Below are 27,909 nucleotides of genomic sequence, written 5' to 3'. Positions count from 1 at the left end.
CTCCGGGAAGTAATAGGTGGTAATTAAAGAACGTGCATTTCATGACACTGACAATCTGAGAGGTTAACCTGCCAAAGGCCCTGGCCAAATATTTTATTAGGGAACCCTGCATTAACACTTTCTGTCCACTGTGCACAGTATTTTATTCTGGGAGAACACTTACCCCTCAAATTTGCTGTGTGGTAATTTGATTTAAACAGACATGTATAAGGTTATCAGGTCATAAAACTTGGTCTAATGATGCCAATTCAAGGCTGAACCTTAAGATGTGCATAAAGCAGGCCCCACTTAACACCTTTTATGATCTTAGCTGACATTAAGTGTATTTTACTACACACTCACTTACAAAGCCTCAGTTAATTTAGCTTAGGCCAGTTAACACACACACAAACACACACATTATATAAAGATCTTGAGAGGTTCATCGGTTCTGGGACTGTGGAGTGAGTTAATTCTCCATGACACAGAAAGGGAAGTGGTTGACAGAATGGTAAAAATATTTATCTAATGCCTATATCATACTCTGGAGGACCCGAGTTATGCAAGTGTGTATGTCTGAATAGTCGGATATTATCTCTTTAAAAGGCCTCATCTGTAGTGACTGAGCTTCAGACAGGTCTATATTTTCATAATGCATAGAGTCCCTATTTATACTCATTAAAAAATATATATTGTTTAGTAACATTTTTTCTCTTGCTGTGTTTCTCAGTGAATGTTAAGCCCTCTGTGAGACTGCTGGAGCACACTTTCAGACGTTTCCAGTTTTGTGTACGGAAGTGGTCAGCAGGTTGTAAGGTCAGAGGGTAAAGGCTATCCCTCCTTCGATTGAGAATACACACAGCCATCTTGGATCTAACGAAGAGAAGGGAAATTGATGCGGTGAGGGTACTTTACTTATTTTTCGTCATGTTAAAGTGATTCGTTTTAAGGCTGACGCTACAGCACGAGCCGTCTGTTTCCCTGTTTTCCTCCGTTTCGATACGCAGCAGGTCGTTAGCCTTTAGCTGCAGCAGACTGTCGCTGCCGGTTTGGCTGCAAAGGGAGCGTAAACTGAGCCGAGAAAAGACAGCTGGATGTGGCTATATGGAGGCAAAGAGGGCCCGTATAACTACCTCTTAGTGACTGGTGGTAGATAAATTAGGGAGTTTGAAATTGAAAGGTGTCTGTATGTTATAGCATTTGGCTCCTTGTTAAGGTAGCTCGCTGACGTTAAGCTAGCTAAGCTAACTTACTGATTACGCTTAGCGCGTTAGCCTGTTGGCTAATTAGCCTGTTAGCGATGAACTTCCGGTAAGATGGCGAACTGGGCACACTTAAAGTTCTAAGCTCTGTTTGTGTGATCCCAAACCTGGTTCAGAACTTGTTCTGCGTTAAAAACCTCATATAATATATCATGTATAGTATTCACTAGTAATACTAGAACCAATACAGACAATAACAAAGAAGGGCAGTGAAGCATTAATGTCGATAAAGACTTTCCTGCACTGAGAGCAGCTGCTACTTCAGCACACAGTACTTAGGTACCTGTGTAAACGTCAAAGCCAAGCAAGACTGGCATAAGAGGATCAGTGATTACCACTCTAACAAAGCTTCACTGAATAACAAAGTGGAAGATTTTGGGTAAACAATGCAAAGGAAACGTACATCTTTGCACACATTGCACAACGAGTCTACTTAAATACAGTTGGCATCACAGATTGTCATTTAAAAGTAAGTATTATAAACACAATGAACAGAGCTCACTACAATAGTGGCAGTGAGAGGGAGAACATCTTGAACAACTTCTGTCTTTTTTCTTCTGCTGATATGTTTCTGTTGTGTGCATCGGGAAGAAGAAAGAAGGACAGAGCCGCTGGGTCATTATGTTGTTTGGAAGGAGAACCCCCAGTATACAATATGGAAAATTACCACTTATTCAGCTGTGACATGAACAAGGTCTTTGCATTATGCAGGATTTCATCAATTAGCATCGTCAAGCACTAGGAAAAACTATGGCAAGAAATAAACTAACCCATATTGCTGGGTAAATTGACTTTCTCCTAAGGCCACATTGTAGTAATTAATGGACATATAGCAAAAATGTAAACTCAGCTTCTCTCAGTTCTAGTTCCAGCACATGTTACGTGATACCTATTGTTATTGTTGTTCTGTTACAGCCACACTTTCCTTAGTAACTTACTTTTCTCAACTTTCTCATAACTTCAAGGTATCACAGTTACATGTAAAATGTAAATACACACTGTAATGAGTATGTCACTGAAGGACAATTCTTTAACATAAGTGTGACATTAACCATTTGTCAAGACCTGTTGAGAGAGAGGAAAAACCCAAATCATTGAAATGTTTCTTGGTACAAATCAGATTCCTCAAGAAAATCAATAATAGACTTCTGGTTGCTGGCAGACAGGATAACTACACTACTCAGGATACTTATTAGGTACACCTGAACAATGTAAAACAATGAAACACAGCAGCTCTGCCATGAATCCTAATTTTAAAAGGTTATAATTTAAATTTTTTCTTGAAACTGTCTGAAAAATGATCATAAAGCGTTTGATCACACTAATTGACCTGTGAGAGAGACAGAGTGTACCCTGCCTCTTGCCCAGTGATACCTGGGATATGCTTCTTTACCCTTGTGACCCTTAAAAGGAAAAGCAGTTAGGATAATGGATTGATGGATTTCAGGGTGCGTTCATGGGAAATTTAATAATAATGGCATACTTTCTTAAACCCATAGGGGAAATTCAATTTATATAGTGTCTGTGAAGTGCTGAAAGAATTAAATGCAGAATAAATAAAGGAGCAATGCTGCCAAATATTGTAAAAATAGTTTTATTGTAGTGGTTGTGCAACATAGAAAGTATGTAAAAGTTACAAAGTTTGAAGAAGATATCAGTGTGAATCTGTACTTGTATTAATTCAGTCTTTGACATCTTCTTTCACTTGTCCATCATTAATAACTTTGCTCTCTCTCCTCAGGTGACGAAAGGCATGTTTGGTGCTAGGAAGAAATTTGAGTTCGTCGAGGTGGTCGATAATGACTTCACTGATGAAAGCATGTACTATAACCAGCCGTCGATGTTCCCACATCGGTCGGACAAAGATGTGAGTTTTGTCTCCAAATCTGTGTGCTTCTGTCATTTGTTGAGGTAATGCCGGGGATGATGTTTTCCACTTATTATTATTATTATTATTGTTATTAACTGTCCTCTCATCATTTTTATCTAGATGCTGTCCTCTCCTTCACCGTCGCTGTCAGGCCAGTTGTCACAGCTTGGCGCAAGTTTGTATGGTCCACAGAGTATGTTTCTTTTTCTCACAGCAGCTTTCTCATATATAGCTTACTTATGGTGGAGGGGCAGCGTACATTTTATAAAGTTATGCTCAACATTTACCTTAGCAGTTTTTTGAGGAAATTTTCCTGCTAGATTCAGAGTGAAATTTTGACAATATCTGTTTTTCTTCCTGTTTTTTTTCACTTTGTATTTCTGCAGGTGCACTTGGCTTTTCGGTAAGGGGCATGGGGAACAGTACGCCTCAGTTAAACAGAAATCTAACGCAAGGCACACAGCTACCAAGTCATATCACCCCCACGACAGGGGTGCCCACCATGTCCCTCCATACCCCTCCTTCACCAAGCAGGTAACTTATAACAGTATATATGTCCTGGAAATATAAATAGCAGTTGATCTGAAAGAAGCAAAAGCTAAGTCTGATCCGAATGCTCTGTCTGACCTGAATGTGTTTTAACAGGGGGACATTGCCGATGAACTCGAGAAACATGCTGAACCACTCTCAGGTTGGTCAAGGCATTGGGATGAGTGGCAGGACCAATAGTATGGGCAGCTCGGGGCTTGGCAGCCCCAACCGCAGCTCACCCAGTATCATCTGTATGCCCAAACAGCAGCCAGCACGGCAGCCCTTTACCATAAACAGGTATGTTGCTGTCGTGGCTCTCCTGATTTTAATTTTAAGGAAATGGAATGTTTGTAAATTGACGTTTTATTTTTTATTTTTTTTTTATTCTCTTTATGCAGCATGTCAGGATTTGGTATGAATCGTAATCAGGCTTTTGGGATGAACAACTCATTATCCAGCAACATCTTCAATGGAACAGGTTAGTATGCGTAACACTTTATTATTATGTTATTATTAATGTTATTATATTACACAAATTATATAGAGAATCACATTTCATCGTTACAGCTTGCGTAATATTGTCAAGTGTAACTTTCTGTTATTAAAAGAATATTCTGAGCTGTTGTCATGACTTGATGCTCCTGCAAGAAGCAGTAAGCAGAATCTTCTTGAAGTAAGCAAAGTAAAAATCACACTAAACCGCTGTGGTGCTTTTGAAAACAAATTGGCATTTTTTGGTGAAAATCTGTAAATGTAAAATGTATTTCTGGAAAGAACTGTAACATCTCTGACTACTGAAGCGGAATAATTACTGTACATAACAGCTCTAGATTTCGGTAACTGATATTACTTAGGGAATGGTTATGTTTTCTCTCATTTACTGTTGTGGGTTACAATAATTAAACTAATATTATATATAAGCATTTCATGTTCATGTTGCTGCAGATGGCAGTGAAAATGTAACAGGACTGGATCTGTCAGACTTCCCAGCTTTAGCAGACAGGAGTCGGAGAGAAGGGACTGGAAACCCAACACCGGTGCTCAACCCACTGGCTGGAAGGGCTCCCTATGGTAGGCCATTAGGCTGCGGAAAGTGTCTTACTTTTACAGGCATTGTGCTGTAGGCAGTAGTTTTTCCTAGGACACCAAATTGATTTTTTTGACTTGTGACACTAGAGCACATCCAAGTCCTCAAACATTATTTAGAGAGATATTCTTTTTTTTAGCAAACGTATTAGTTACTACACCTTACACAATTTTTACTTCACTGTGATCATCATCAAGTTGGCATGGTGACGAAGCCATCAACTGAACAGACACAGGATTTCTCGATCCATAACGAGGACTTCCCTGCACTGCCTGGCCCGAACTACAAGGACCCCACATTGAACAACGATGACAGCAAAACTGTAAGTGTGAACCACTGATGACTTTACACCTCTCTCTGGCAGGAAGTCTGTTTTTATCCTAGATTACACATCAGCGTGTTACACGTGTTTAAAACAGCGTTTCTTTGTTTTCTTTAGAACTTGAACTCGACAAGTAAGAGCACATCCAGTGCAGATGGGCCAAAGTTTCCCGGAGACAAGACGGCCTCAGCACAGAACAACAACCAGAAGAAAGGGATCCAGGTGTTGCCTGATGGTGAGACCTCACAGCCAATCGTATTGCTGCAATTCCACTGAGACATCCCTTCTTAATCGCACAACTTGGGTGAGACAGTTGGGCTCTCTAACCTGCATTTGGGGTTAGATGATTATTGGATAGGTTACAGTGAGAAAACCAAACGAATATGTCAGTGTGATACAGACCATCATCATCTTTCCATTAGCTTGTCTGTACCCATCATGTGTTAAAAAAAAAAAAAAAAAGGCTTGGTTTGCTCTCCAGTGTGTGCACAAAGTGTGGTTTAGAAATATGGAGGTAATGTACTGACAGTAAATATTAACTGTAGATAACAGGCCAGTGCTAGCGGTTTGTTGAACTCTGAGTTTATCCCGCCGCTGCAGGTCGGGTGACGAACATTCCCTCAGGAATGGTGACAGACCAATTTGGCATGATTGGCCTCCTGACATTTATCCGTGCAGCAGAGACTGATCCTGGGATGGTCCATCTGGCACTAGGAAGTGACCTCACAACACTGGGACTCAACCTAAACTCGCCAGAGTAAGACGACTGTCCTGCCCTAATTACAATTACAACAAATGACAATGGGATTAAAAGACCAGTAGTCCAGTGATAGAAATTATTAGATGCAAAGGTTTGGCCAATAAATGAAAACATAATTTACAGATTTGATGAATAACTGCTAAGCAGCTCTATGCCAGTTGTTTTCTTGGTTTGCCATGAATTTAAGAGATTCAGATACAGATGTGATTATCTGTCTTTCCTCTATTAATTTTTGTATTGGTGTAATAAATTATTCAGTTAAAAAGTTCTGATGTCAGTAGAACTTAGTGCAACTTTATTTTCTCATAGAAACTTGTACCCCAAGTTCGCCTCTCCTTGGGCTTCAGCACCTTGTCGACCTCAAGACATTGGTAAGGCATAAATCTGTAAATATCAATAATTTTATCTTATCTTATAGGTAGCCAGAAATACAATTGACTATATATTCTGATGAGGTTCTCTAGAGTGTGGTTATTAGTTGATAATTATTCATATTATGTAATAAGTTCTTGGTTTGTGACCATTTTGTGATGTTTTTCGTGTAAAAGAGCGTGAATCCCCTCTGTCTGCTCCAGTCATCACTCTTTTGAGAGTTAACTTTTATCTGTGCTTGCCTCTTGAGACTTCCATGTTCCATCGGAGTATTTAACCAATATCCACATAAGGGACAAGGTAATTATGAGCTCCAGAAGAGTGCCACAATACATGGTGGGGTATATGCAGTATGGATCCAAAACTGAATTCCTATTATTTGTTGTTGTCCTGTTTATAGTTGGCTGCCATTAAACTGGCTCGATATGGTGAAGACCTGTTGTTCTACCTGTACTACATGAATGGTGGAGACCTGCTACAGCTTCTGGCAGCAGTAGAGCTGTGAGTTCTCAACCTTATGAATGTTGATCACTCTAGAAATATTTAGTGGCCGGCTGTCAGCAGCTCTTCCCTTTTTTAGAGTGAAATATTCATTCCTTTGGTCATTGAGGTTTTTAGGGTGAACCCAGCATGAGGGTCATGGGTTCAGTCTCTTTTCTTATTTCTCTTTCATAATTTCACTCTCCAGCTTTAACCGGGACTGGAGGTACCACAAAGAGGAACGGGTTTGGATAACAAGGGCGCCTGGCATGGAGCCTACACTGAAGACTAACACCTACGAGAGGGGAACCTACTACTTCTTTGATTGTCTTAACTGGAGGAAAGTAGCCAAGGTAGTAGTTTTCCTTTCAGTTGCTTCTTTCCACTTTGATAAGCTAGTAAGAGAGCATCTGTGAAGTTTTGCAGATACAATGTAAGTGCTTTACCTTTTGTAGTAATAGTGTGTCTCCATTTTTAAGGAGTTTCATCTGGAGTATGACAAGCTGGAGGAGAGGCCTCATGTGCCAACAACGTTTAACTACAACCCAGCCCAGCAGGCCTTCTAAGGCCCGACCAGTCCAAAGGCTGCAGCTGTTCCTGCACACAGCAGTTGTCCAGGAGGGCCGCTGTGGTTCACACAGCTTGGTTTTTATTCCTCGAGGATTTGGCTATTTGACTGTGGGGGCTGTTGCCACCATCCAAACTGCCCTGCCTTTCCAAACTTACATGCTGCCCAAAACAACAACACTTGTTCCGTTTTTATTCTTTAAGTTCCTCCTGTTGTTTTGTTTTTTTTTTTTCTTTTTTCTTTTTCCAGTCTTGTTTCGAGCAGGGTCTGTGTTATGTTTACTTCTCTGAATCTGAGGCCTGTTTTCTCCCAGAAAGGAGGACTGACCTTGTGGCACAGGACAGTGACAGAACAAGGGTTAGGCCTGGTAATTACAATAAGTGTTAAGAACAGAAAAAGGCGGGGAAAGCAAAGTTAATATCCTCAGACGCAAGTGAAAGGGTGAAAGAAATGCAATGTTCATTGTTGCACTATATTTAGTAATAAAAGAACACAAAATTTGTTTGTGCTTTTTATGTGAACACTCCCTCATTTCTTTTTTTCTTTTACCATTTTTTTGTTTTGGGTTCAGGGTGGTTCATGCAACTTCCACATGCACATTCATCCCTTTTCACTTCATCACTTTCTTTTTTTGTTTTTGCTTCCTTTCATTTATATTGATTCCTCCAAGTTCTGTACTTGCACCACCAAACTGTTGTCTTTCATATTCTGTTTCTCCCTCCGTCTCTGTTGGCCACTTCTGTGCCAGTTGAACATGGACACAAATCTGGGAGACTGCTTTGGTTTCCACAATTGTGGACAAATCCTCTCAGAGGCTAAACAGCTACAGATCGTTGCTGCAGAGCAAACAAAACACTTTCCAGTCTTTGTTACAATTTTGTAAGAAATGTGTACATTTTTGTTTCTTTGCATCACAAAAATTAGTATATGTATGTATGAATGTGTATATATGATTGCTATATATATATATGTATGTGTATATATATATATATATATATAACATCTATTTTGGAAGATATTTTGCCCTGTGTTGTACCTCATTTTTAGGAGGTGAGCATGAATGCAATATGTGGGCATAACAGGACATTTCTGGATCTGCTGGACAGGGTGTCACATGGCACTGTGGGCACTTACATTTAAATTATCCAAAATTCAAATATCATTTAGGGAAAGCCCTGATTCTCAGCCAAAAAAAAATGAAAACATACAAATCAAGAACATCCTGAGTTTTGAGTCCAAAGTAAAATGAGTTATGTATTCTAATTCAGGCTGTTTGAACAGCGGTGAACGGCAGCATTTCATAGGAAACAGGAAAACTGACATTTTAGAGGAGAGTAAAAAAAAAAAGAAAAAAAAATCCAGACCATCTTGTATTTTCTGAAGTTAAAAGCTTCTTTTCTTTGTATTAAAGCAGAAAAGGCTTTCCTGAACCACTGTGTGCGTGTTGCTTATTGTTTTAAAAGTTTGAAAGTCAGTTTTATTTCATAGATGAAATGTGTATCACTGCCAAGAAAGATATTCACATGTAAAATAAATTTCTATATTGTTACAGGTTTAATGTGCTATAAGGCTTTGAATGTAACCCCACCAGTGAGACATTACATTCTGCTGAAAGTGCAAATTTTATTAGTCTTTGAAGACTACAGATTTATTTATTTTTTTGTTAAACAACTTAATTCATGGAATGTAAATCTTCACATGTTGCTAGAGGCACAATTTAAAAGATTTTATATGATGCACCCTTAACAAATTAAGAATCATGTGCGTCTGTGTATTATTTCTAGATAATTAGTAGGGTTGCCAAACAATTACCCACAGCTTTGAAAGGCATAGAAACACACTGAAATGGACATAAAAAAATAGCAGTAGGTGAATATGGCACACAAACATGAGATTACAGACTGAAAACATTCTGAAGCGTTGACAATAGTGTGCCACAGTGTGCCATGAGCAAATATCGCAATTAGTACAATAAACTGAAATGTAGCAAGTACTGCAGAAACAAAACGCTGCATGAAAACAGATGCAGATGAGTCAACTCGTCTCTGAACACCACTGAGGCTCCTACTGTAGAACAAGAATCCAGTCCATCCAGACAAACTTCAAAAGGCTGTGTGCAAAGGCAGGTGTTCAGTTGGACCTCACACTTGACACACACCTGACCTCTCACTGCGGTTGATGAGTAAATGCTACAAATTCAGTGAATTAATTGGAAGCGGAGAGACACCACGGTGGCACTTGAAGAAACCATTCTTTCTCTGAAGAAGATGATATGTTTGTGGTAAAAACAGTTCAGTTCAACTTTATGTTGTTGTACTTAACTTTCCAGTTGTTTCTACACACACACACACACACACACACACACACACACACACTGGTACAGTCTCTTGCTTGAGATCTTCTCTTCACACTTCTTTATCTGGCTAGGTGCACGTTCTGCACATTTCACATTACTTTCAGAGTTACATGTTCCAGCCTGAAACGTTCTTTCACGACAGGGCTCACTTCGAAGTAGGTTAACTGGTGGTGGAGCCATCTGAATTACCTCCTGGTTTGGCAGCTTCTTCTGGTGGAGAAAATGGCAAAATTACAGATGAAGACACATACTCCATCATTCATTAATCAGGGTGCCATCTATCTATGAAAAATCATCTACAAAAACCGTGTTTAACAGGGTGGGTGTGCCAGTGGTTGTGCATAATTAAAGACACCTTTAATCACCACACCGCCTAACCTTTATCCTTCTTCTCTAGAGTCTCCTCGGCTGCAGTCTTGTCCGCTCTGAAGAAGATCCGGGCACTGCTTAATGAGAAGTGGAGCAGCTCAAACTCCTGCAGTGAAAACGAGACAGAAAAACACTGACATGTTCAGTGTGGAACATCTTGTCACATTTTCCACGATCTAGATGACACTCTAAACTGCAGCTTCTATACAGATGTCCTTATTGCTGTGAAATGAAAAGTGCCTTTGGTCTTAAAAGATAAATTGTACCTGAAGGTAGAAATCCAGCCTCTTCTGAGTGAGGTTCATCGTTTGCAGCAACTTCTCATCCTGGCTGGCCGACTGGACGTTCTGCTCCTTCACCACGGCATTCATCTCCTTCCTGTACTTTTCTCTGACGGCCTGGAACCAGTGCAGGGAGTCAAACTCCAAATACTGATCCAGCAGTTTCAGAATGTACGCCACACCTGAGGGAACAGGCAAATACCATCATGGTGGAGGGAAAAGATAAAGAGGAGAGTTGACTCAATACAAGTATATCTTTTTAAGATAAAGTTGATGCTTTTTGTCCACTCACCCATCGCAAAGCCGTCATCTGTGAAAGCAGCTCCGGTTTTGTTTTTCTTGTTGAGTTTCTCTTTGCAGCTGATGGAGTGCTCCACAAAATTCACAGTCTGTGGGAGAGATGTGTCAATAGTTAAAAGTGAGGATTTAAAGGTACTGGGGACAGTGTGAGTAAACACAAACACAAAGAGAAACGCCCATGACTAGTAGAAACATAGAGCCAAATGAAAAAAAACTGACACTGACCAGTGGCGGTACAATCATATAGAAGTTCCTCAGGTGCATGTTTTTGGCACTGCGAAACTCAGGTGCAAACACTGCCACCAGCTTCTTGAAGTACTCTGTCCCCTCAGCAGAGTTGCTGGTCAGATCTCCCAACACAGAATCAAGCACGCTGGAAATAATACAGGAGTCAAAGCATGTTAAATTTAAATAGTTCCAGCTGTGGTGCCATCTAAAGGTGTAAAAATGGAAAAACACTGAAAATATCTTGACATTAAGTGAATGTAGACCCACAGTTGTTTGTCAGCATAAGAGAAATTTAATCTACATTTTATCCACACCCAACTGGAGCTGACACTGGACTTAAAATAACCCACATCTCACATCCACAAATATTCATAGTCTACAGATAATAATAATAGTAATAATCTACAGACAGCACTGAAATAGGAGCATGCTAGGCACATACCTATGTGAAAGTTATTGAAACATAAAGTGAAGAGGGTTTCAGATGCTCTACTGTACCTAGCAGCTTTCTGGGTCTCATCTGACAGCCCCTCCTCCTTTACCAGCTCCTCAAAGTTGACTATATCCTCCAGGTCTGGGACAAACCTGAAGATGAGACAAACAAAAAAATATATTTAGCAGAAAATACAGTACAGATTTGACCTAAATAAAAAAACAATGCTTCCAGTTGACGAGTCATTAATGCAATTCAAGGACTTTTATAGAAACACTGAAAACGGAATATACCTGTACACAACCATTAATTCATTGACTCTTTTTTACCTGATAGCACTGCTGCAACAATGGAGTCCTCCAGAACGTATCATACGCACATAACCCATTGCATTACCTGAAACAAACCAGTAGCAGTGTTCAGATTCACAGTTGTATTAGTCATTTAATGCTGAGAACAAATCAAGATGTATGTTTGTATCTCACCAATCTGGCTGATGAGCTGCCTGAATTGATCAAGGTAGCTCTGTCCATCGGGAGTGATGCCCAGCTTTCTGATGCCACGGTTAAACTTCTCTGCTCGCTCAAACGGATACTTAAACAATAAGGCAAACAACAACAGCTGATGAATTTCTGGGAGGGGGTAAAGTATATTGTGCCTGGTGATATAATAACAGTATTTTAAAACAGAAACTTCAGAGAGCTATTACAGGAGGATTAGACAGAAAACAGGTTTCAGTACACAAAGAAGTCTCTTCTGCAGACTGAATTTACTGATAGCGTTAATGAGGTGAGGTTACCTTATTAAGGGCAGGTTCATTTCATGTTAATCACTGGTCACAGACATCTGTTTATTTAGCATTTCCTGTGTAAGTTGTGTAATGACACGGACAAATATTTTTTCTTACCTTCTGGTCAGACTGGTCCTTTGTTTCTCTGAAGAAGCGGATATCCTTGATGAGCCTGGACTTGATGTGTTCGTCGTACATAAACTGGCTGAAGATGTAAAACTTCTTTCGCAAGAACTGGTAGGTGAAATTCACCTGATTGGAGGAGAGAGGAGATGTGCAACAAGTAAGACATTTATATTTAGTCATTTGGCAGACGCTTTTATCCAAAGCGACTTACAAGTGAGATACAAAGTACAGGTTAAGCATAACGAGGTCTTGCTTAAGGACCTTAGCTGGAGGTGGGCCACAGCCTGGATTTGAATCTCTGTCTACTGCACTACACTATCAAGCCGCCTAACGGACAGGACCCACATCCATATCTTAAAGAGCCATTACAAATTAGAGGAGCAAGCAACCATCCCTACTGTAAACTCACCGTGGTGTTCATAATGCCTGTGCCATGGGTACGGATGGAGTTGGCAATGTGACGAATGTTAATGGTATTCAAGTGCTTGTTGTTGCTCGCCTTCTCTATGAAGATCTGTAAAAAATGAAAAAGTAAAGGCTGTATATAAAATGCATAGTTTGTTTTAAGACAGACAATGTGAGATAGGCTACAAGACTAGTCTAGGCTTACCTGGTTGTTGAGGTTATAAAGGTAGCGTGAGACAAAGACATGAATGTTCCTCATGATCTCCAGAACATCCAAGCCCTAATGAGAGCACACAGAGGATACAGTTAATCAGCAATTTATTACCTACACTTTTTTAAAATAAGAAAAACTGTCATGTTATCGAAGGTGCAGCTACACAGACCTGCTCCAGGGTCTGGCTCGGCAAGTGTGCCTCTGTCATCGTAAGTCCATAGCGCTGCGTGGCGAGGTTTCTCATTTCACTGTAGGTGGCCCAGTCATGCAGAGCGACAGTGGTCAGGTTGTAGAAAGTTTTATCCAGGTAGTGGGTTACATAGGCTGCAGAAACATTGAGAATAGGTTGAGATAGTTTTTGGTTCTTATTGTTTTTCAGCAGGTGTCCACGTTACACAGCACGACTTTGTTTTTCTTACATATGAACAGTTTTAATGTTTTAATGAAAAATGATGCGATTATTATTAATAATATTAATTATAATGTGAATTATTATATAACATGTTTTATGCACAAAAAAAGCCCATGTCCTCTGAATTGTGCTGCAACACATTTTTTTAGATAGCAGAATAAAAAAAACAAAACTTTGTACTGAAAATGATCTGTGTGTGCTCATGTATGAACAGTTTCTCAGCACCTTTAATATTAATGAATCGGTTGAAGAATCTGATGGGTTTCAGGGAGAAAAAGTGAGCAAGATCCTTCATGCCAACTTTGAAAGGGTTCCTGTCATCCAGCTTCAGGTGGGTGTGAACAGAGAGACGCAGGTCCTTCTCAATCTCCTTACACAGCTTGTCCAGCAGGTGCTACACAAGTTAGATTGCAGCAGGGATTAGAAAATAAAACAAGGTTCACACAAGAGAAACATTAAGGTCCTTACACTGCCTACAACATTCCTTCTGTTCTCACCTCATTGAGGACGCCCATGATTTCCTTGTCATAGCTCTCCAGGAGCTGGTCACATGACTCCATGTGTTTGGCATGCAGCATGGACGGCACACTGTCCCTCAGAGCACTAAACATGTACTGCTCCAGGAAAATGTACGCAGAGTATTCAACCAGAATAACAGAACATGCAAGCAGAGTAAAAAAAAAAAGAGTTATTACATTCAATTAAAACCAATACAATACAAAGATCTTTAGGCTGACATGTACTGTACATCAGAAGCCACTCTGCTTACATGTAGTCGCGCTGCATCCACAGCGTTGTCATACACATCATCTAGGTAGATAGGAAACACAGCTCGGTGCCAATAAAGGAAACTGCAGTCACACTGCAGTCTGACCCTGAGCAATAACGGAAAACAGTGTTTTAAGTACTATTAAAGTAGGTCAATGGCAAGAACACGTTACTTGAACTAATGCCCAAATTGTGCATAAAATCTGCAAAACAAATGTGCTTTGCTAAATTTGGACTGATTAGTTTACAATGAAAACTAAAAATACAAGTAAAAAGTTTGGTTTTGACAGGTAACAACAGGCAGAAGCCAAACAGATGAACAGCTATTGAGGATGCTGGTTATATAACCAGCATCCTCAATACCAATAGTTTGTTCTCATAATCTGCTGTCTGGCTCCACACCCAGCAATAGCATCTAAACTTGGCACTGACTAGAAATTCTGTGCAAATTTTGTAAAACATGATTTAAAAGAATAAAACCCACCTCTCACTCAGCTCACTAATAATATCCAGCTTCTTTAGCACAAGCTGCAGTGGAAGCAGCTCCTCATCTTTGAAGGTTTTCTAGGGGAAATCCAGAGATCAATTGCCATGCTGAGAAATCAGATTAAATAAAAAGAAAATCAAGTGTCTGTATCTCATCTTACCAGCTGAGTGCCGACACACAGAGCCAGAGACACAACAAGGCGTCGTTCCTTTGTGCTGGGTCCACTGAGGGCATTTTCTGCCAGCACCAAAGATGAGAGGACATCCAATCGCTGCTCACTGTACTTCTTGTCAGAGATCACCCTTTTCTTTATAAAATAAAACACACAGCGTCACATAAGAAGAAGCTGCTAGATCGTTAAGAAAATAAATAACAGAAATGATACGGCCTAAATACTAATAATGTTATTTAGTATTTGTGTTTACTTTGGCATTGCCGATGGCATTTAGGGCCTGTGATTGTAGCTGCTGACTGATGTGAGATACAGAGTCAGCAACGACCATGGACCGTCTGTGAAATGTGTGCTCGACCGCCTGAGGGGGGAAACATGATTTGACTTTATTATGTACTCAAACAGACAATGAATGCACTGGTGAAAAGTGCGGAGACACGCACACACCTTGAGCAATTCAACCAGTCGACAGAGCGCTTTAACAGATGTCTTGGTCATAGGTCGCTGCAACGACATGTACATGTTCATGGTGGTCTTGATAATGGTGCTGATGCTGTATGCGTACAAGATGCCCTATGAATGAAAGACAACACAGACTGTAAATGAAGCTGTCAATGTTACTTTTATCACTATTCACTTTTTTATGTGGCCACATTTAAAGCTTATTTAGATAACAAATGGAAAAAATCAATGCTTTATGTCTTGCAGCATCTTGCTAGGGTCTAACAACGCCAGTCTTTACCTGTACAAACACATTACACCTGCTGTTAAGGTCATCTGCCATCTTGTCACTTCTATGCTCCTTGGATAAGATGGACTCCATCTTCATCATCCAGGATGTCACAAACACATAGTAGGACTGAACTTCTCTGAAGAGAAAAGAGAACCAAAACAATCAAGATTCTCAAATATAGAAATGTGGTTTAATTACAATATGTGTGACTGAATTTTGACACTCACTTTGTCAGTGTTTGAGCTTTTTGTTGCAGGTAGGTGTCTCTCTGCAATCTAATGGCCTGCAGACTCTTTTTATCCATCTGTTTAGCTGCAGCTGGAACCTTAGTGGTGAGGAAAGTGTCGGGAAACCAGATGATGTTAGCAGTCAGAGTGACAGCTGGAACCTGAAGGAAAGAACAGACACACACACACATGAAGTAATTGTTTCCACCATCAAGAACGAATGCTGGCCAAGAGGACAAAAATACCTTTTTACAGACATCAAGCAGGGCCTTGTAGAGCTTTTTGTCAACGCTCCTAAAGATGTGAAAGTGAAGCACAAAGAGACCACAGACGCTAGCATATTTATCTCTCTGGTCAATCTCTGAAGGTTCACCTGAAAACCAGACAAACAAATAAATATTCTGTAATAGTAGGAAAAAGCTATTACATGTAAAATCAAGCTTTCATGCAAAGAGAGACTGACCAATCTTAGACTCTACACTGGTGAATATTGTGCGTATGTTGAAGGCAAACTCCTCAGCAAAGGCACTGTTTTTAGCAATGGCTACTCCTTCTCCAGGATCATCAAATCTCTGCTCCACACACGCCTGTCACAGAGTTGCAGACATCATGAGGTTTAACAGTGATCAGAGGACAGAATAAACTCAATCTCAGATGTTAAAAAGGTCTAATAGAAATTAAGTCACCTGTAGTATCATGCCATCCAGCAGCTGTCCCTCAAGCTTGAGTAGGAGATTTTCAAATGGTTTCAACTTCTCTTCAGGAATAGAAAATTTTCCAGGATTATGGTGCACCGATTTCAATAACCTACAACAGAAAAATCTAGTTATGGATAACTATATATCAAACATCCATTTACTAAACTAATTAAAAAGATTAATATAGGTAGGTAATACAATTTATTTCTATACTATATTATGTCATTTATGAAACTAAAAAATAAGCGTGTGTGTGTGCGCAAGGCACACATGTTAACCTTTTATACATCTTCCAGTGATCTTTCAGTGTGCCATGATTTTCCATAATCTCATCAAGTGTGAGCAGAACCACTAACAACTCCCCAAGGTGCTCATAAACTATCTGCAGAAAAAAAATAAAAATGTTTGGATGGAGAACAGACTCAAAGTTAAGTGAAAAAGTAAAGAGTGAAAGGTAAAATTACAATTCATACAATTCATTATTAAAACCTACCTGGAAGTGGACACCTGAAGACTCGATAATTTTTGTTGCACCCCTGAGATATATAAAAAAAATATGTTTTTGTTTTGTTTGTAACAGAGAAAACATGGGGGAAGTGCTTCAACCAGAACTGAACTCTGTAACTTGTTGTCTGCATGTGAAGTGCATAAAGGCTCTTTTCTCAATGTTTGTAGTGAAAGCAATCCAACAAAGAACAGCACTGTGTAAGACTGCTGACATCTCTTCATCTTACTTGTTGCTGTTGTAGAGGGCAGCCAGCTGATGGACAATATTGACCACCACTTCATAACATCTTGACACAAAGCAGGACAGTTCCTATAAAAGAACAAAGAGAGACACTATGAGCGCTTTCTCGATTTTAACAAACACTCTTAAGACAAAAAAATACATACTACTCACCTGCAGGAATGAGATGAATCTGCCCATCTGAATCTGAGATTCTCCCTCAACAACACTGGTGTCGGACACTAAGGCAAACACAAAAACGTCTATATTTTATTAGTTCATCACTAAGCAAAAAAAGGCATAACCAGGATAATGTGAAATACCTCCTTCTCCATAGTACAATAACCCATTGTAGAATTTGGTTTCTGCCTGCAAAAGATTTTAGATATCAAACGTCAATTTAGGAAACAGAAATTTTATGTGCAATTCAAAACAACAATAACATGAGATACAAAACATACATATGTAGTATGGTTTGACAGCCGCAACTGCTGCCTCACAAGACACTACACACAAGCTAATCTAACACAACAGCAGTGCAGTGTATTTAGAGTGTGCGTACCTCATACTTGAGCTTCTTGACTTCACTACAGAGGGCAGCATAAACTGTGATGACTTTGTTTAAAACCTGTAAACCCCACAAGATAATACTGGTCATTAAACAAAGAAAATAACATGTTTAAGTGGCTTTAACGGTAGTGGTAGACTAATTGACATTACTAAATAGTTCTATTTTCTTTGATGCATCCCTGGTCTCTAAAAATTGGCATCAGTCACCCAGACTGATTCTTTACTTACCTTGTTGTCTGTTTTAATTAACTCCAGTAAGGATGATTGCTCATATGGTAGAAGCTGGAGGAGAACACAACATATGGGGATAAATATTATTACCCAAAGTTTTAACTAAACCAAACTAATTGTTTAATACTTAAAATATGATAAGATATGATATTCGTCCCACAGCGGGGAAATTTCCATGTTACAGCAGCAGAGAATGTGCATTGCACGGCAAAATGTCATGTTGTGGTATTTTACCTTTAGGACGATGGGGTCCAGAGTGAAGTCCCACACATCTCCAATGGTGTCATCCAGCGCCTCCTCAATACCCCTCAGCTGAGAGGTGTACTCGTCCAAAAACTTGCTGTATTTCTTTAGTTGTACCTCTGTGTGTATTTCTGTAGGGATTTGGATTGTTCAAATAAACAATCGGTGGTTGAGAGTAATAGTACACTTATGAAACATTCGTGTATGTTACTTGAGTGTGTAACCCTTTCTGCACTTCTCTCTTAGACTTACTAAACACTTATTGCAGCCTGTGTAATCATTTACGCAATCGCGTGTTAGGTCAATGAACTTCATCTTTGCCAATTACACCAGCTGCTACAAAATTCAGTTTAGATAATGCAACTGTAATGTACAAAAAATACAACAACAGTATGTAAAAATACAGGAATCTTGTAATTGTTGTGATAAACAAATACAAACCTTTTACTGGGGGATAATTTACTTTTATATGTCTTACTTTTACATGTATTACATGCTTGCAAGCGTTTTTACAAAGTAATATAGTTAGTACAAAGTGTGTTATCGCCATAATGGAAAAATAATCTTAAATACAATTTATAGGTCATGCATTTAACGTTTTCTATTATAAACTAAATATACTTTGGGCAACGTAACGAGTAATGGGGAAAAACAAAGTGATACAAACGTGAAATATGTCCTAACAAAACTTTTAAATTATTTAATAGATAACAAGCTATAGACTAATTTAATGCTTGAATAATAGCAGCCACATTTTAATATAAGTTATAACCCCTGTTTGCCCAAATAAGTCAGCAGGTTAAATTAGTATTTTGAGCCAAAATGAGGAAGCACCATGAATACAGTATGTGGAAATAGTCCAATCCCAACGTTAACCTCTATAGTTACTGTAGATGCCTTTTTCATGTGTTCATAAAAGGGAGAAAACCTTTAGTTATTTGTTGTATCATAATCAAAACAAACCAAGTGCTGTTAGACTGACGAGCTGCGGTTATAAATGTTTTTCATGTGTTCATAAAAGGGAGAAAACCTTTAGATATTTGTTGTATCATAATCAAAACAAACCAAGTGCTGTTAGACTGACGAGCTGCGGTTATAAATGTTAGCTAACTTATCGTTATTACTTATTAGAATCTACTTCCACTTCCTATTTTAACTACGCTGAGTGTGTTGGACGCTTACTTTAAGTAAATATTGCGAGAGATTTAAAAAAAAATATATTGTTTTCAATAAACAGCTGCAGGGGTTCCAGTAAATAGACGGGTCATTTGGCTAACAGGCTAAGCTAGCACCAATCGCTAATGTAGTTAACGTTAGCATGACGCTGTGTTTCCCCTGCACGTCAGGACTGCACGCAGCACTTACTTTGTGAACCATCGTCAAAACGGTCAAATTCCCAGTCAGATGCGATGGTTTCCACCGCCATTATAACAGTTTAGATGACCCAAAACACTGGTGTTAAAAAGTGGAGCCACACGGTCCCATGACAGGTCTCATGATTATGTACAGGAACGCTAGTGCTCATGGGAAATGGAGTCCATAAGAGTTAACTGGCAGGTAGATCAGAATCAGATCAGAATCTTTTTTAACCAAGTATGCAAGCAAACAAAGATATAACATATAAGACAACAATACAATAAGAATACAATAAAGAATAAAACTGAACGTAATAGATATGTATCCTATCCTGTCTCTCTTATACTGGCTATAGCTTATGTAGAATGGAAGTGAATATGTATATTTGAGCAGTAGACATGACAGAGGGAGAGACATAGAGTTACATGGTCTGAGTGTGTGTGTGTGTGTGTGTGTGTGTGTGTGTGTGTGTGTGTGTGGCTGTATTTGTTTGTGGGACGGAGCCCACGAGGCAGAGTCACGGTCAGCACCAGAGTGTGACAGTAGTTGCCTCTTCTTCGTCTTCGGAATCACACTGAAGGTAAGTCACTTGTTATTTTACTTTTCTGCTCCTACACACAAACGGTCCATCAAATAAAAAATACTGACATATTTTCTTTTGCGTTACACATGTATGCCTGTGCAGAGGTGCACCAAATACAGAAATTAGACATTACAAATTAATTAGTCATTATTATTATACAGAATGCCTTGGATATTAGATCATTACCTTCCAGATTATTATTGCCTAGAGAGCCTTTGAAAATATATTTTTTGTTTAAAATACCCTGCTTTTTTTTTTGCATATACCATACTGTGGTAGTGTCATTAAACCAGCAGTACAGGACTTCTTAACATTAAATTCTTAGCCTTGAAAAAGTCCAATAATAATAACAAATACCAATCATTTGATGCTTGAAAGTCTACTGCCTATTTTGATTAGTTTCTTGGTACGTTTTTATGTAAGTATGAAAATATAGGCTTATGAAATGTTATAAATTTCCATTTAGTTTATCCAATGCCAAACAAGTTACCATCTTTTAAGATTTGAACTGGACAAGTGTGATTTCTGAGACAATTATCACACTGTTGACAACATTGACATTTTTGCAATTTGTATTTTTTTTTTTTTTTTAAAGTTTCACATTTTGTAACATTTCTCTTTTTTAACTTCAGCTTTTTCATACCTGATCATCTCTTAACAACTTCTAATGAAGTGCATTGTCTCTGTCAGACAAGGCAGCCTCAGTGTTGCTCATGGGAATCAGGCATGAAGAATGATAATGCAAGCAATCCTGGCCATCAGATGACTCTGAAAAAGCCTTATGCAGCAGATAAGCTCTCTACATACGAAAGTTTCTTGGATTATTTTTCACGGCTGAAAAATCTTAACCGCTATTCGTAATGTAATGTTACTATGCAAATATTGATTGCTATTGTTTTATTGCTGCTTCTCCCTTCATGCTGTTTTTGCTTTTACCCTAACAGTAACAGTGTGCATTTTTGTCTCACAGTCAACCTGGGGCAAGTCATTTCCTTTGGGCCAACTGTTTGTGACCAGTGTAGAAGCTTCTTTGGAGCTGGAGAAGCAAACCAAATCCTAACTTTACCATGGTTGTCCCAGAATCACATAATGAGCCACTTCTCTCGAGTGTCTCTGTGGGCAGAGGCACCAGTCAGCAGAACCCATCTTTATCTCAAAACCTTGGAAATCCAACACATCTAAGCTCTAATGGGAATATTTCACAAGTCAGCACTGGTCTCCATGAGTACTCTGAGACAGACTCTCTACTGCCCAACGAACTCTACAGTGGATCAAGTCTCACTCGATCCACAAGTGCAAAGGACGCAGCTGTATCGGGTGCACCTGCGGAGTCAGTCTGCTCTATGATGCTGCAGATCCTTGTGCCCTTTGTGCTGGCTGGGCTGGGAACAGTCTCTGCTGGAATTCTTCTGAATGTGGTTCAAGTGAGTCCAGAGAAAGCTGAGAATAAAGATTTGTATCTTATATTTATTTCTATATAATTATGTTTTTGCTGTGTGTGCTTTTATGGCAGAGCTGGGACGTGTTCCAGGACATAACAGAACTCCTAATCCTGCTCCCTGCAGTATTGGGCATGAAGGGGAACCTGGAAATGACCTTGGCCTCTAGACTTTCGACTGCTGTGAGTGTGCACACACAGACACACACGTGTACCCGCAAGCCAACAATCACAAGCTTTCCATGATACAGAATGTGACATCTTTTGAGTAATTTCAGTAGAATAACATGAGGCATGCTGTGTGACATAACACTAAGCTGTTTGTGAGGATTCTCAATCATCCATGTGAGGTTATCTGGTGGTTGAATCCTGGCAACTTATCGCTTGTTAGATCAAAACGCTTCACTACACATACAAGCTGGGAAAGTTGGTAGAATTTCACAGATTTAATCTCCAGGGTGGATTTGTTCCTTCTCAAGCTGAGTAATCTCGATAGGTGAAAAATAGAGAAGGTCCAAGAAAATATTATGGACGTGTGTTTAAATATCTTGTGGTTTATGGCTCATTTCTGTGTTGAATTACATTTTCGTCAGTCTAGGTTAGTTTGTTTTTTGTTGTCTGACCTGAAATCTATTTGCACCACTGATATAAAATAATGGTGCTTTTACATTATGACACAAAAGCACCTGTTCAGGCTTGTCCTTTGAACAATTAGTTGCCAAGATAATGTGATCATGCCGTATGATCTTCATCAGTGAGATGTGTTTTTGGACAGTTGTAAAGTCCATATTTAAATGCTCAAACATTACTAAGGTAGTTTACGTCTGATGTTAACAGGTGAATGCAGGAAAAATGGAATCTGCCAGAGAAAAGTGGATGTTTATTGTTGGGAACCTGGCACTCAAGCAGGTACACAGTTTTCATTTATCAACATATTTGCCAATATGTGAATTTTATGTTCCAGGTACCTGATTTTACATTAATATGTTATTATCTGCATAACAAGTTTTTTCTAACTATGGCCCTCGTGTTACAGTTACAAGCCACAGTGCTGGGTCTGTTAGCCTCCCTGATTGCAATTGTCTTGGGCTGGATGGCAGAAGGAAAGATGCCCTTTGATCACGTAGTGCTTTTGTGTTCAACTAGTGTTTCTACTGTGTTTGTGGCTTCATTACTACAAGGTAAGAACACAACTTGCAACCACTGTCCTTTATCTTTCCTTCACTGTCACATGTTTAGACAGATGCAAAAATAGAAACATACCCATCATCGTTACTTCTATTCAAACATTTTGATGTCCATTTGTCTCCCTCTGTGCTTTGTACATGACCTGACCATGTCATCATGTTTAACTGCCTGGATGTTTTTGTTTCCTCATCACATGTGTGTTAGGCTTACAGGTAAAATGAGGGGTATTTAAACTTTAATGAAGAATTGAGGAAGTGTAACCTTACACAATAACATTTTTAATTTGTCTTTAACCATCTCAAGGTGTCATTATGGTGGGAGTCATCATTGGCTCCAAGCGGATGGGAATCAACCCTGATAATGTGGCAACACCAATGGCAGCAAGCTTTGGGGATCTCATCACACTTACATTACTGGCCTACTTCAGTCAGTGGTTCTACTCTCTAATAGGTAAAAAAGGATTAAAATAACTAGAAATAACTAGATTCTGCTAAGACAGGCTGATGTTGTAACTCACATAAAGTATCAGTGAAACCGGAGATCATGCAATTTTCACTTTTGGCCAATAGATAACACTTGTAACCCTTGATTGGCATCATGGTTTTAGAGTGAGTCCTGGTAGACAATACAAGTATTAATGACACTAGTCGTAGTATAATATGTATATTAAAGCATTCATATTAAAGTATAAATATATATGTGTTAATGGTGTCTTGACAGATCTGCATCCCTATGTGCCATACCTGGTGGATATGTTATTTTTGTGCTTGATTCCTCTGTGGGTGGTTATTTCCTCCAAACACCCAGCCAGTCACATCCTGCTGCGCACAGGCTGGGAACCAATCATTACTGCAATGATCATCAGCAGGTACTGACCTGAGCCTTGTATGTGTCTTCACATCTACGTGCAAAAGATTATTCAGATTACTGGATTTCCAATGTTGAATTTGTTTGTAAAGACAGTAGATTTGAGTTTTGAACATTTTATGTCTTCTTATTTTAACCCTGACAAGATCTAGGGAAAGCAAGATACCATGTTAAGCAAGTTAACATGGTATAGTGCCCGTCTGCCAATACATAGACTTTTACAAGCATGTTTTGACTTTCTTTCTTTTAGTATTGGGGGACTTATTCTGGACAAGACTGAGTCCGATCCAAACTTGGCAGGAATCTTAGTTTATGCTCCGGTCATAAATGGTAAGTTGTAATCCTTTGTAAAATTAAAATTACATATGACCTGTTTTTGTAAAGACAGGGGAAAGAGGGGAAAAGGCATATGACAACAACTGTGGTGGACACTTGATTGCAAACAAACTCTGGAACACATTTTCTTGAGCTTTCTTTTCTCCCTACTCATAGTTTTCATGTGACATCATACCCTTGTATGTGGGACCGCCCACCTAGAGCACAAAAGAGGCCTTTCATCCAACACCCACCATTTTTTTCTTACTTTCTTAATTACTTTTGTTCCAGATGTAGGCCTCACCAGTGCATGTACTGCCACTCAGTCTGTTTACAGCTGTAAGCAAAGGACCTACATGCAAACTCCCTAGTAGCGAGTAGTAAATAGCTCCAGTCTCTCTCTACAGTAACCCAGACAAACCATGGGTCAGTGGTAGGTCACTTAAGCTGCAGGTATGGCTTTCTTCTGTTGACATGCAGTCTAAACATTTGTTGCTTGGAACAGATGGAAAATAAACAGGTCTGTGCTGCAGTTATATGGAATGTCCAGTGTTTTTTGCCCTCTGGTCTCTGCGCAAGTCACATCATTGAAATCTATATACGTTCGCAGAGAGGACTCTTGTTGTGAGAGGTTGAGAGGCCTTGATGCACAGAGGAGTATTTATGTTATGCACGTGAATCAATGCCTTTCAGACATGAGATAGGACGCACGAGAACTGGAAGATTCATATCCATACAGACACACATACATACTCACATACGCATATGAGACGGGAATGCCCAGGAGGCTTTAAGAATTCAAAGGGGCGTAGTTGACCTTTGACCTATGCATCTCAAAAATACAAAAGGTCCTTTATCTAACTCTATAACAATAATAGCAATTGTATGCAAGATAAATGTAACATAAGAACAGACACCCTTAGGATATAAGGGCAGAGTGAGCAATAAATAGAAAATATCTAACAAAGCTCTGAATCTCTCCAGCTCCTGTGGCGTCACAGTTTTGTCGCTATCTTGGGCCAATTCAGTCAAATTCTCTTAACAATGTCAAAAATGTTGTGAAGGTTCTTCATAAAAATCAGACAAAGAGGCAGCAAAGAGTGTTCAAATGTGAAGTTAGGTTTATTGACATAATTGGTAAATACAAAAGAGACACATGTCTGAAAAGCTGGCTGTGGGCAGCCCTGCTAAACTAAACATTTAACTAAACTAAGCAGATTACATACTTTTGTAACATTTGTAACATATTTCTGTGTATAGGACACATAGGCAATAAGACAGACTTGTGTGAATATTGTTGATTACACATCTTTGTAAGTAAGACACATTTTTCAAGGACGCCTTTTTGTTTTCAACACTCCTCTCAGTGGCCCCCAGTACTCCTCATACCAGGGTTTTTTTTTTTTTTTATTTTGGATAGAAACTCACAAACCACATCATGTCTAATAATAACTAATCTAGAATTAAGTGTTCATACTAATTGATTAATGATTTTAAATGTGCAAATATTTGTCACTTGCACTTTCAATGCAAAGGGGAACTCTGATTTCCTGTTCTGTGCACAGATCTGCAGCACAGTGGAAAAAAACAATAACCTCCAGTTAAACCACAATCTGAGATGTTCTCCTCAGCTGACCTTGACATTTATGAAGAGGCGTTCTCTCTTCAACAGAGAGAGACCATGACCTGATGTGGATTAGTTAAACAGATTCTAGATTCTGATATTTTATTTTGATATTAGTACATTTATTTACATACAGTTATTATAGCTGAACTGTGGAGTAAATGCTCACTTTTTATTCCAGGATGAATCATACTGCTTTATGGGTGAATAGATATTGTACATAGATTGGACAAAAACCATTACACAAAAGCCCATTAAAGTCATAAACACACAGGAAACAGTGGTTTAGGATACAGTACAAAAATAATAAATTGATCTACAACAGCTATTATACACGATATGATTTGTATGAATGAAGAAATAGGTATAATAATGTGTAATAAACTCTAGTTATACTATCAGAGGGTTGCATCCTCTTCAGTGTGTGAAATGAGTCATCTAATAGCAGTAGCACACAGCAACGGATGTGTGACAAGTTAACTGCAGTATTCATGCATTTCAGTGGTTACTAAAACTGCAACATCAGCAAGGCACAAACTGCATCATTCCTAACTTAACCTCTGTAGCTAAGGTGTGCATGCTTCTCTCTGGCCTGATGTGTGCAGGATATTATTAGATTAAAGGACTAACATTACCCACCAGAGTGTGCCTTTACTAACGAAGCTGACCAGAGAGCAATATTACAGGATAGCCAGGGCTAAAGACACTTAACCCTCCCATTTATAATCAAAATGTCACAAAATCGCTCCCACAGTGGCAAGAAAAAGTATGTGAACCTCTTTTTTTGCATTAATATATCTTAAAATGTGATCTCATCTTCACAAGTCAAGAGTATTAACAAATATAATGTGCCTAAAATAATAACTCCAAAGAAAATGGGATTATGAAAATGTTCAGTGGTTTAGCACATCCCCCACTTTACACAATCACTAGGTTAAGATGATAAACTGCTTTCCCATCGAGGAAAACCTCCTTTGGCCAAACTGCATTTACATTATGAGCTTCCTAGTTCTGGTGCATGCGTGCTGTATCGATTTTTATTTTTATTTTTTTTATCCACCTTCTGACACAGGTGTGTAATACTAAACTTAAGCTCTTTTTAAGAGATTTAAAACTGTGGTCCCACTACTGACATGTTCTCCGTTTTTTACCTACTATATTTACGAGCTTTATGTTTAGTTGTTGTATATTGTATTTTTCTTTTGTTTCAAGTAATATAAATACATTATAGGACAAGTGATCCTATATCAGTAGACAGTATTTAAATCTTTCATTTAAAAAGGCTTTGGCTAAAGTGAATAGATGTCGAAGCAGATGCCAAATTTATTGCCTGTGTTATTAAAGTGTATAAATCCTTACTCGCATTATAAAACACTGTTGTGTGTGTATCATTGTCTTAACTTATTTTTGCACAGGGATAATTGAGAATTTGTGTAAGACATGAGAGTCTTAGTATCCCTGAAGAGCACTTTAGTTAGAAGCAAATGGGCACATACCTTGTTTTTCTTTTCTTCTCAGGTGTTGGTGGAAACCTGGTTTCCATACAATCCAGTCGTATTTCTACCAATTTACATTTGAATTACTCACCTGGAGAGGTTCCTGAGGATCGTAGGAGCTGCTACAACCCATGCCGCACTTTCCTTGGTTCAGGTAATGACAATGAGGGGTGTATTGCCCCTTGAACTAATACACACATACCACACACACACACACACACACACACACACACACACACACACACACCTGATGTTGGATTCTCTCATGGCAGGAGCAAACAATCGTTCGGCCCAAATTCTGCTTCTTCTGGTCATCCCTGGTCAGTTTATCTTCTTATACGCCCTCCACCTAATGAAAGGGGGACACACTGTTCCCAGTCCTCTATTGACAGTCACCTTCTTGTGTGCTTCCCTCGTTCAGGTGAGTCAGGCATGTGGTAATATTTCCCTCTTCAGACATCTTCAATAAAAGACATGTTTCTTTCTCTTAGGTCTTCTCCCTGCTCTGTATAGCTGACTGGGTGGTCCACGGCTTATGGCGAAGGTGTAAAGACCCTGACACTTACTCAATCCCCTACCTCACGGCCCTTGGAGACCTTTTGGGGACTGCTCTTCTAGCTCTTGCCTTTTTTGTGCTGTGGTGTATTGGTGACTCAGGCAATTTATAGGTTGAAACAAAAGGAAACATGATGAAAAACAAATACAACACATCATATATGTCAGTGAAATAAGAAATACAAGGAAAAAGGAGCTGCACACGGGTAATTATAGGAAATCAACCATTTATTCTTCATGTTTTGTCGATGGCTGACAACTGTTGTTGCTGTTGAGGTTGTTTAGTAATGTCACAGCGTATCCTATGAAATATTTTTGTGTATTGCACAAGTCTAGACATCACAAGTAAAACACAATATGTTTTATGTTTTACTTTATGTTTGTATTACAAACATATCTGTTCATATATATTGTATTACAAACTTTATGTTTGTATTACAAACATAAAGCAGACAAAATATATATGGGCTGCACTGATAGCTCCCA

The 27,909-nt window shown here is 39.0% G+C and overlaps 3 protein-coding genes across 5 annotated transcripts; 2 read left to right on the top strand and 1 right to left on the bottom strand.

Annotated features, from left to right (window-relative positions):
- Positions 1-736: 736 nt before the first annotated feature.
- Positions 737-8,661, top strand: cnot2 (CCR4-NOT transcription complex, subunit 2). Of its 2 annotated transcripts, none has more exons than XM_026365529.1 (15): positions 737-879; positions 2,983-3,108; positions 3,232-3,304; positions 3,498-3,645; positions 3,757-3,939; positions 4,041-4,120; positions 4,624-4,713; positions 4,927-5,051; positions 5,169-5,286; positions 5,652-5,808; positions 6,121-6,182; positions 6,434-6,483; positions 6,584-6,684; positions 6,872-7,016; positions 7,143-8,661. In XM_026365529.1, the coding sequence occupies exons 2-15, from the start codon at positions 2,995-2,997 to the stop codon at positions 7,227-7,229; spliced, it is 1,533 nt and encodes a 510-aa protein (XP_026221314.1). In that variant the 5' UTR covers positions 737-879; positions 2,983-2,994; the 3' UTR covers positions 7,230-8,661. The 2 variants fall into 2 exon arrangements, with proteins under 2 accessions (XP_026221314.1, XP_026221313.1); XM_026365528.1 differs by having other exon boundaries at positions 4,588-4,713.
- A 173-nt stretch (positions 8,662-8,834) lies between these two features.
- Positions 8,835-19,505, bottom strand: washc4 (WASH complex subunit 4). Of its 2 annotated transcripts, none has more exons than XM_026365523.1 (33): positions 19,367-19,505; positions 17,993-18,132; positions 17,756-17,809; positions 17,520-17,585; positions 17,281-17,326; positions 17,132-17,199; positions 16,965-17,047; positions 16,724-16,766; positions 16,509-16,612; positions 16,219-16,339; positions 15,996-16,119; positions 15,778-15,905; positions 15,533-15,693; positions 15,315-15,441; positions 15,020-15,145; positions 14,826-14,933; positions 14,561-14,707; positions 14,398-14,477; positions 13,915-14,020; positions 13,643-13,759; positions 13,371-13,539; positions 12,903-13,057; positions 12,725-12,799; positions 12,524-12,628; positions 12,106-12,240; positions 11,684-11,792; positions 11,528-11,594; positions 11,264-11,350; positions 10,763-10,910; positions 10,530-10,626; positions 10,223-10,419; positions 9,966-10,062; positions 8,835-9,797 (listed from the first exon to the last, which is right to left on the bottom strand). In XM_026365523.1, exons 1-33 carry the CDS (start codon positions 19,425-19,427, stop codon positions 9,748-9,750), a joined length of 3,501 nt encoding a protein of 1,166 aa, XP_026221308.1. In that variant the 5' UTR covers positions 19,428-19,505; the 3' UTR covers positions 8,835-9,747. The 2 variants fall into 2 exon arrangements, with proteins under 2 accessions (XP_026221308.1, XP_026221310.1); XM_026365525.1 differs by having other exon boundaries at positions 8,835-9,794.
- A 1,502-nt stretch (positions 19,506-21,007) lies between these two features.
- slc41a2a (solute carrier family 41 member 2a) lies at positions 21,008-27,667 on the top strand. Its single transcript, XM_026365367.1, has 10 exons — positions 21,008-21,364; positions 21,454-21,561; positions 22,216-22,287; positions 22,415-22,559; positions 22,870-23,016; positions 23,287-23,434; positions 23,684-23,763; positions 26,891-27,022; positions 27,141-27,289; positions 27,360-27,667. Exons 1-10 carry the CDS (start codon positions 21,008-21,010, stop codon positions 27,534-27,536), a joined length of 1,515 nt encoding a protein of 504 aa, XP_026221152.1. The 3' UTR covers positions 27,537-27,667.
- Positions 27,668-27,909: the final 242 nt, after the last annotated feature.

The sequence above is a fragment of the Anabas testudineus genome, chromosome 6 (genome assembly GCF_900324465.2).
Source record: "Anabas testudineus chromosome 6, fAnaTes1.2, whole genome shotgun sequence".
NCBI classification, from domain to species: Eukaryota; Metazoa; Chordata; class Actinopteri; order Anabantiformes; family Anabantidae; genus Anabas; species Anabas testudineus.
This window is presented reverse-complemented; position numbering and strand designations above follow the sequence as displayed.

Bases quoted from the DNA above. Each gene is read 5' to 3' on its own strand.
- washc4 (XM_026365523.1), bottom strand. From the start codon at position 19,427: ATGGCGGTGGAAACCATCGCATCTGACTGGGAATTTGACCGTTTTGAC. The intron at 17,327-17,519 runs GTACGCACACTC...AATCTTTTGCAG, and splicing joins TCAAGAAGCTCAAGTATGAG to GCAGAAACCAAATTCTACAA. The intron at 16,340-16,508 runs GTTAACATGTGT...TTTCTGTTGTAG, and splicing joins CACTGGAAGATGTATAAAAG to GTTATTGAAATCGGTGCACC.
- cnot2 (XM_026365528.1), top strand. From the start codon at position 2,995: ATGTTTGGTGCTAGGAAGAAATTTGAGTTCGTCGAGGTGGTCGATAAT. The intron at 4,121-4,587 runs GTTAGTATGCGT...ATGTTGCTGCAG, and splicing joins CAACATCTTCAATGGAACAG to ATGGCAGTGAAAATGTAACA. The intron at 6,484-6,583 runs GTAATTATGAGC...TCCTGTTTATAG, and splicing joins ATATCCACATAAGGGACAAG to TTGGCTGCCATTAAACTGGC.
- slc41a2a (XM_026365367.1), top strand. From the start codon at position 21,008: ATGGTTGTCCCAGAATCACATAATGAGCCACTTCTCTCGAGTGTCTCT. The intron at 22,288-22,414 runs GTACACAGTTTT...CTCGTGTTACAG, and splicing joins GGAACCTGGCACTCAAGCAG to TTACAAGCCACAGTGCTGGG. The intron at 23,435-23,683 runs GTACTGACCTGA...TCTTTCTTTTAG, and splicing joins ACTGCAATGATCATCAGCAG to TATTGGGGGACTTATTCTGG.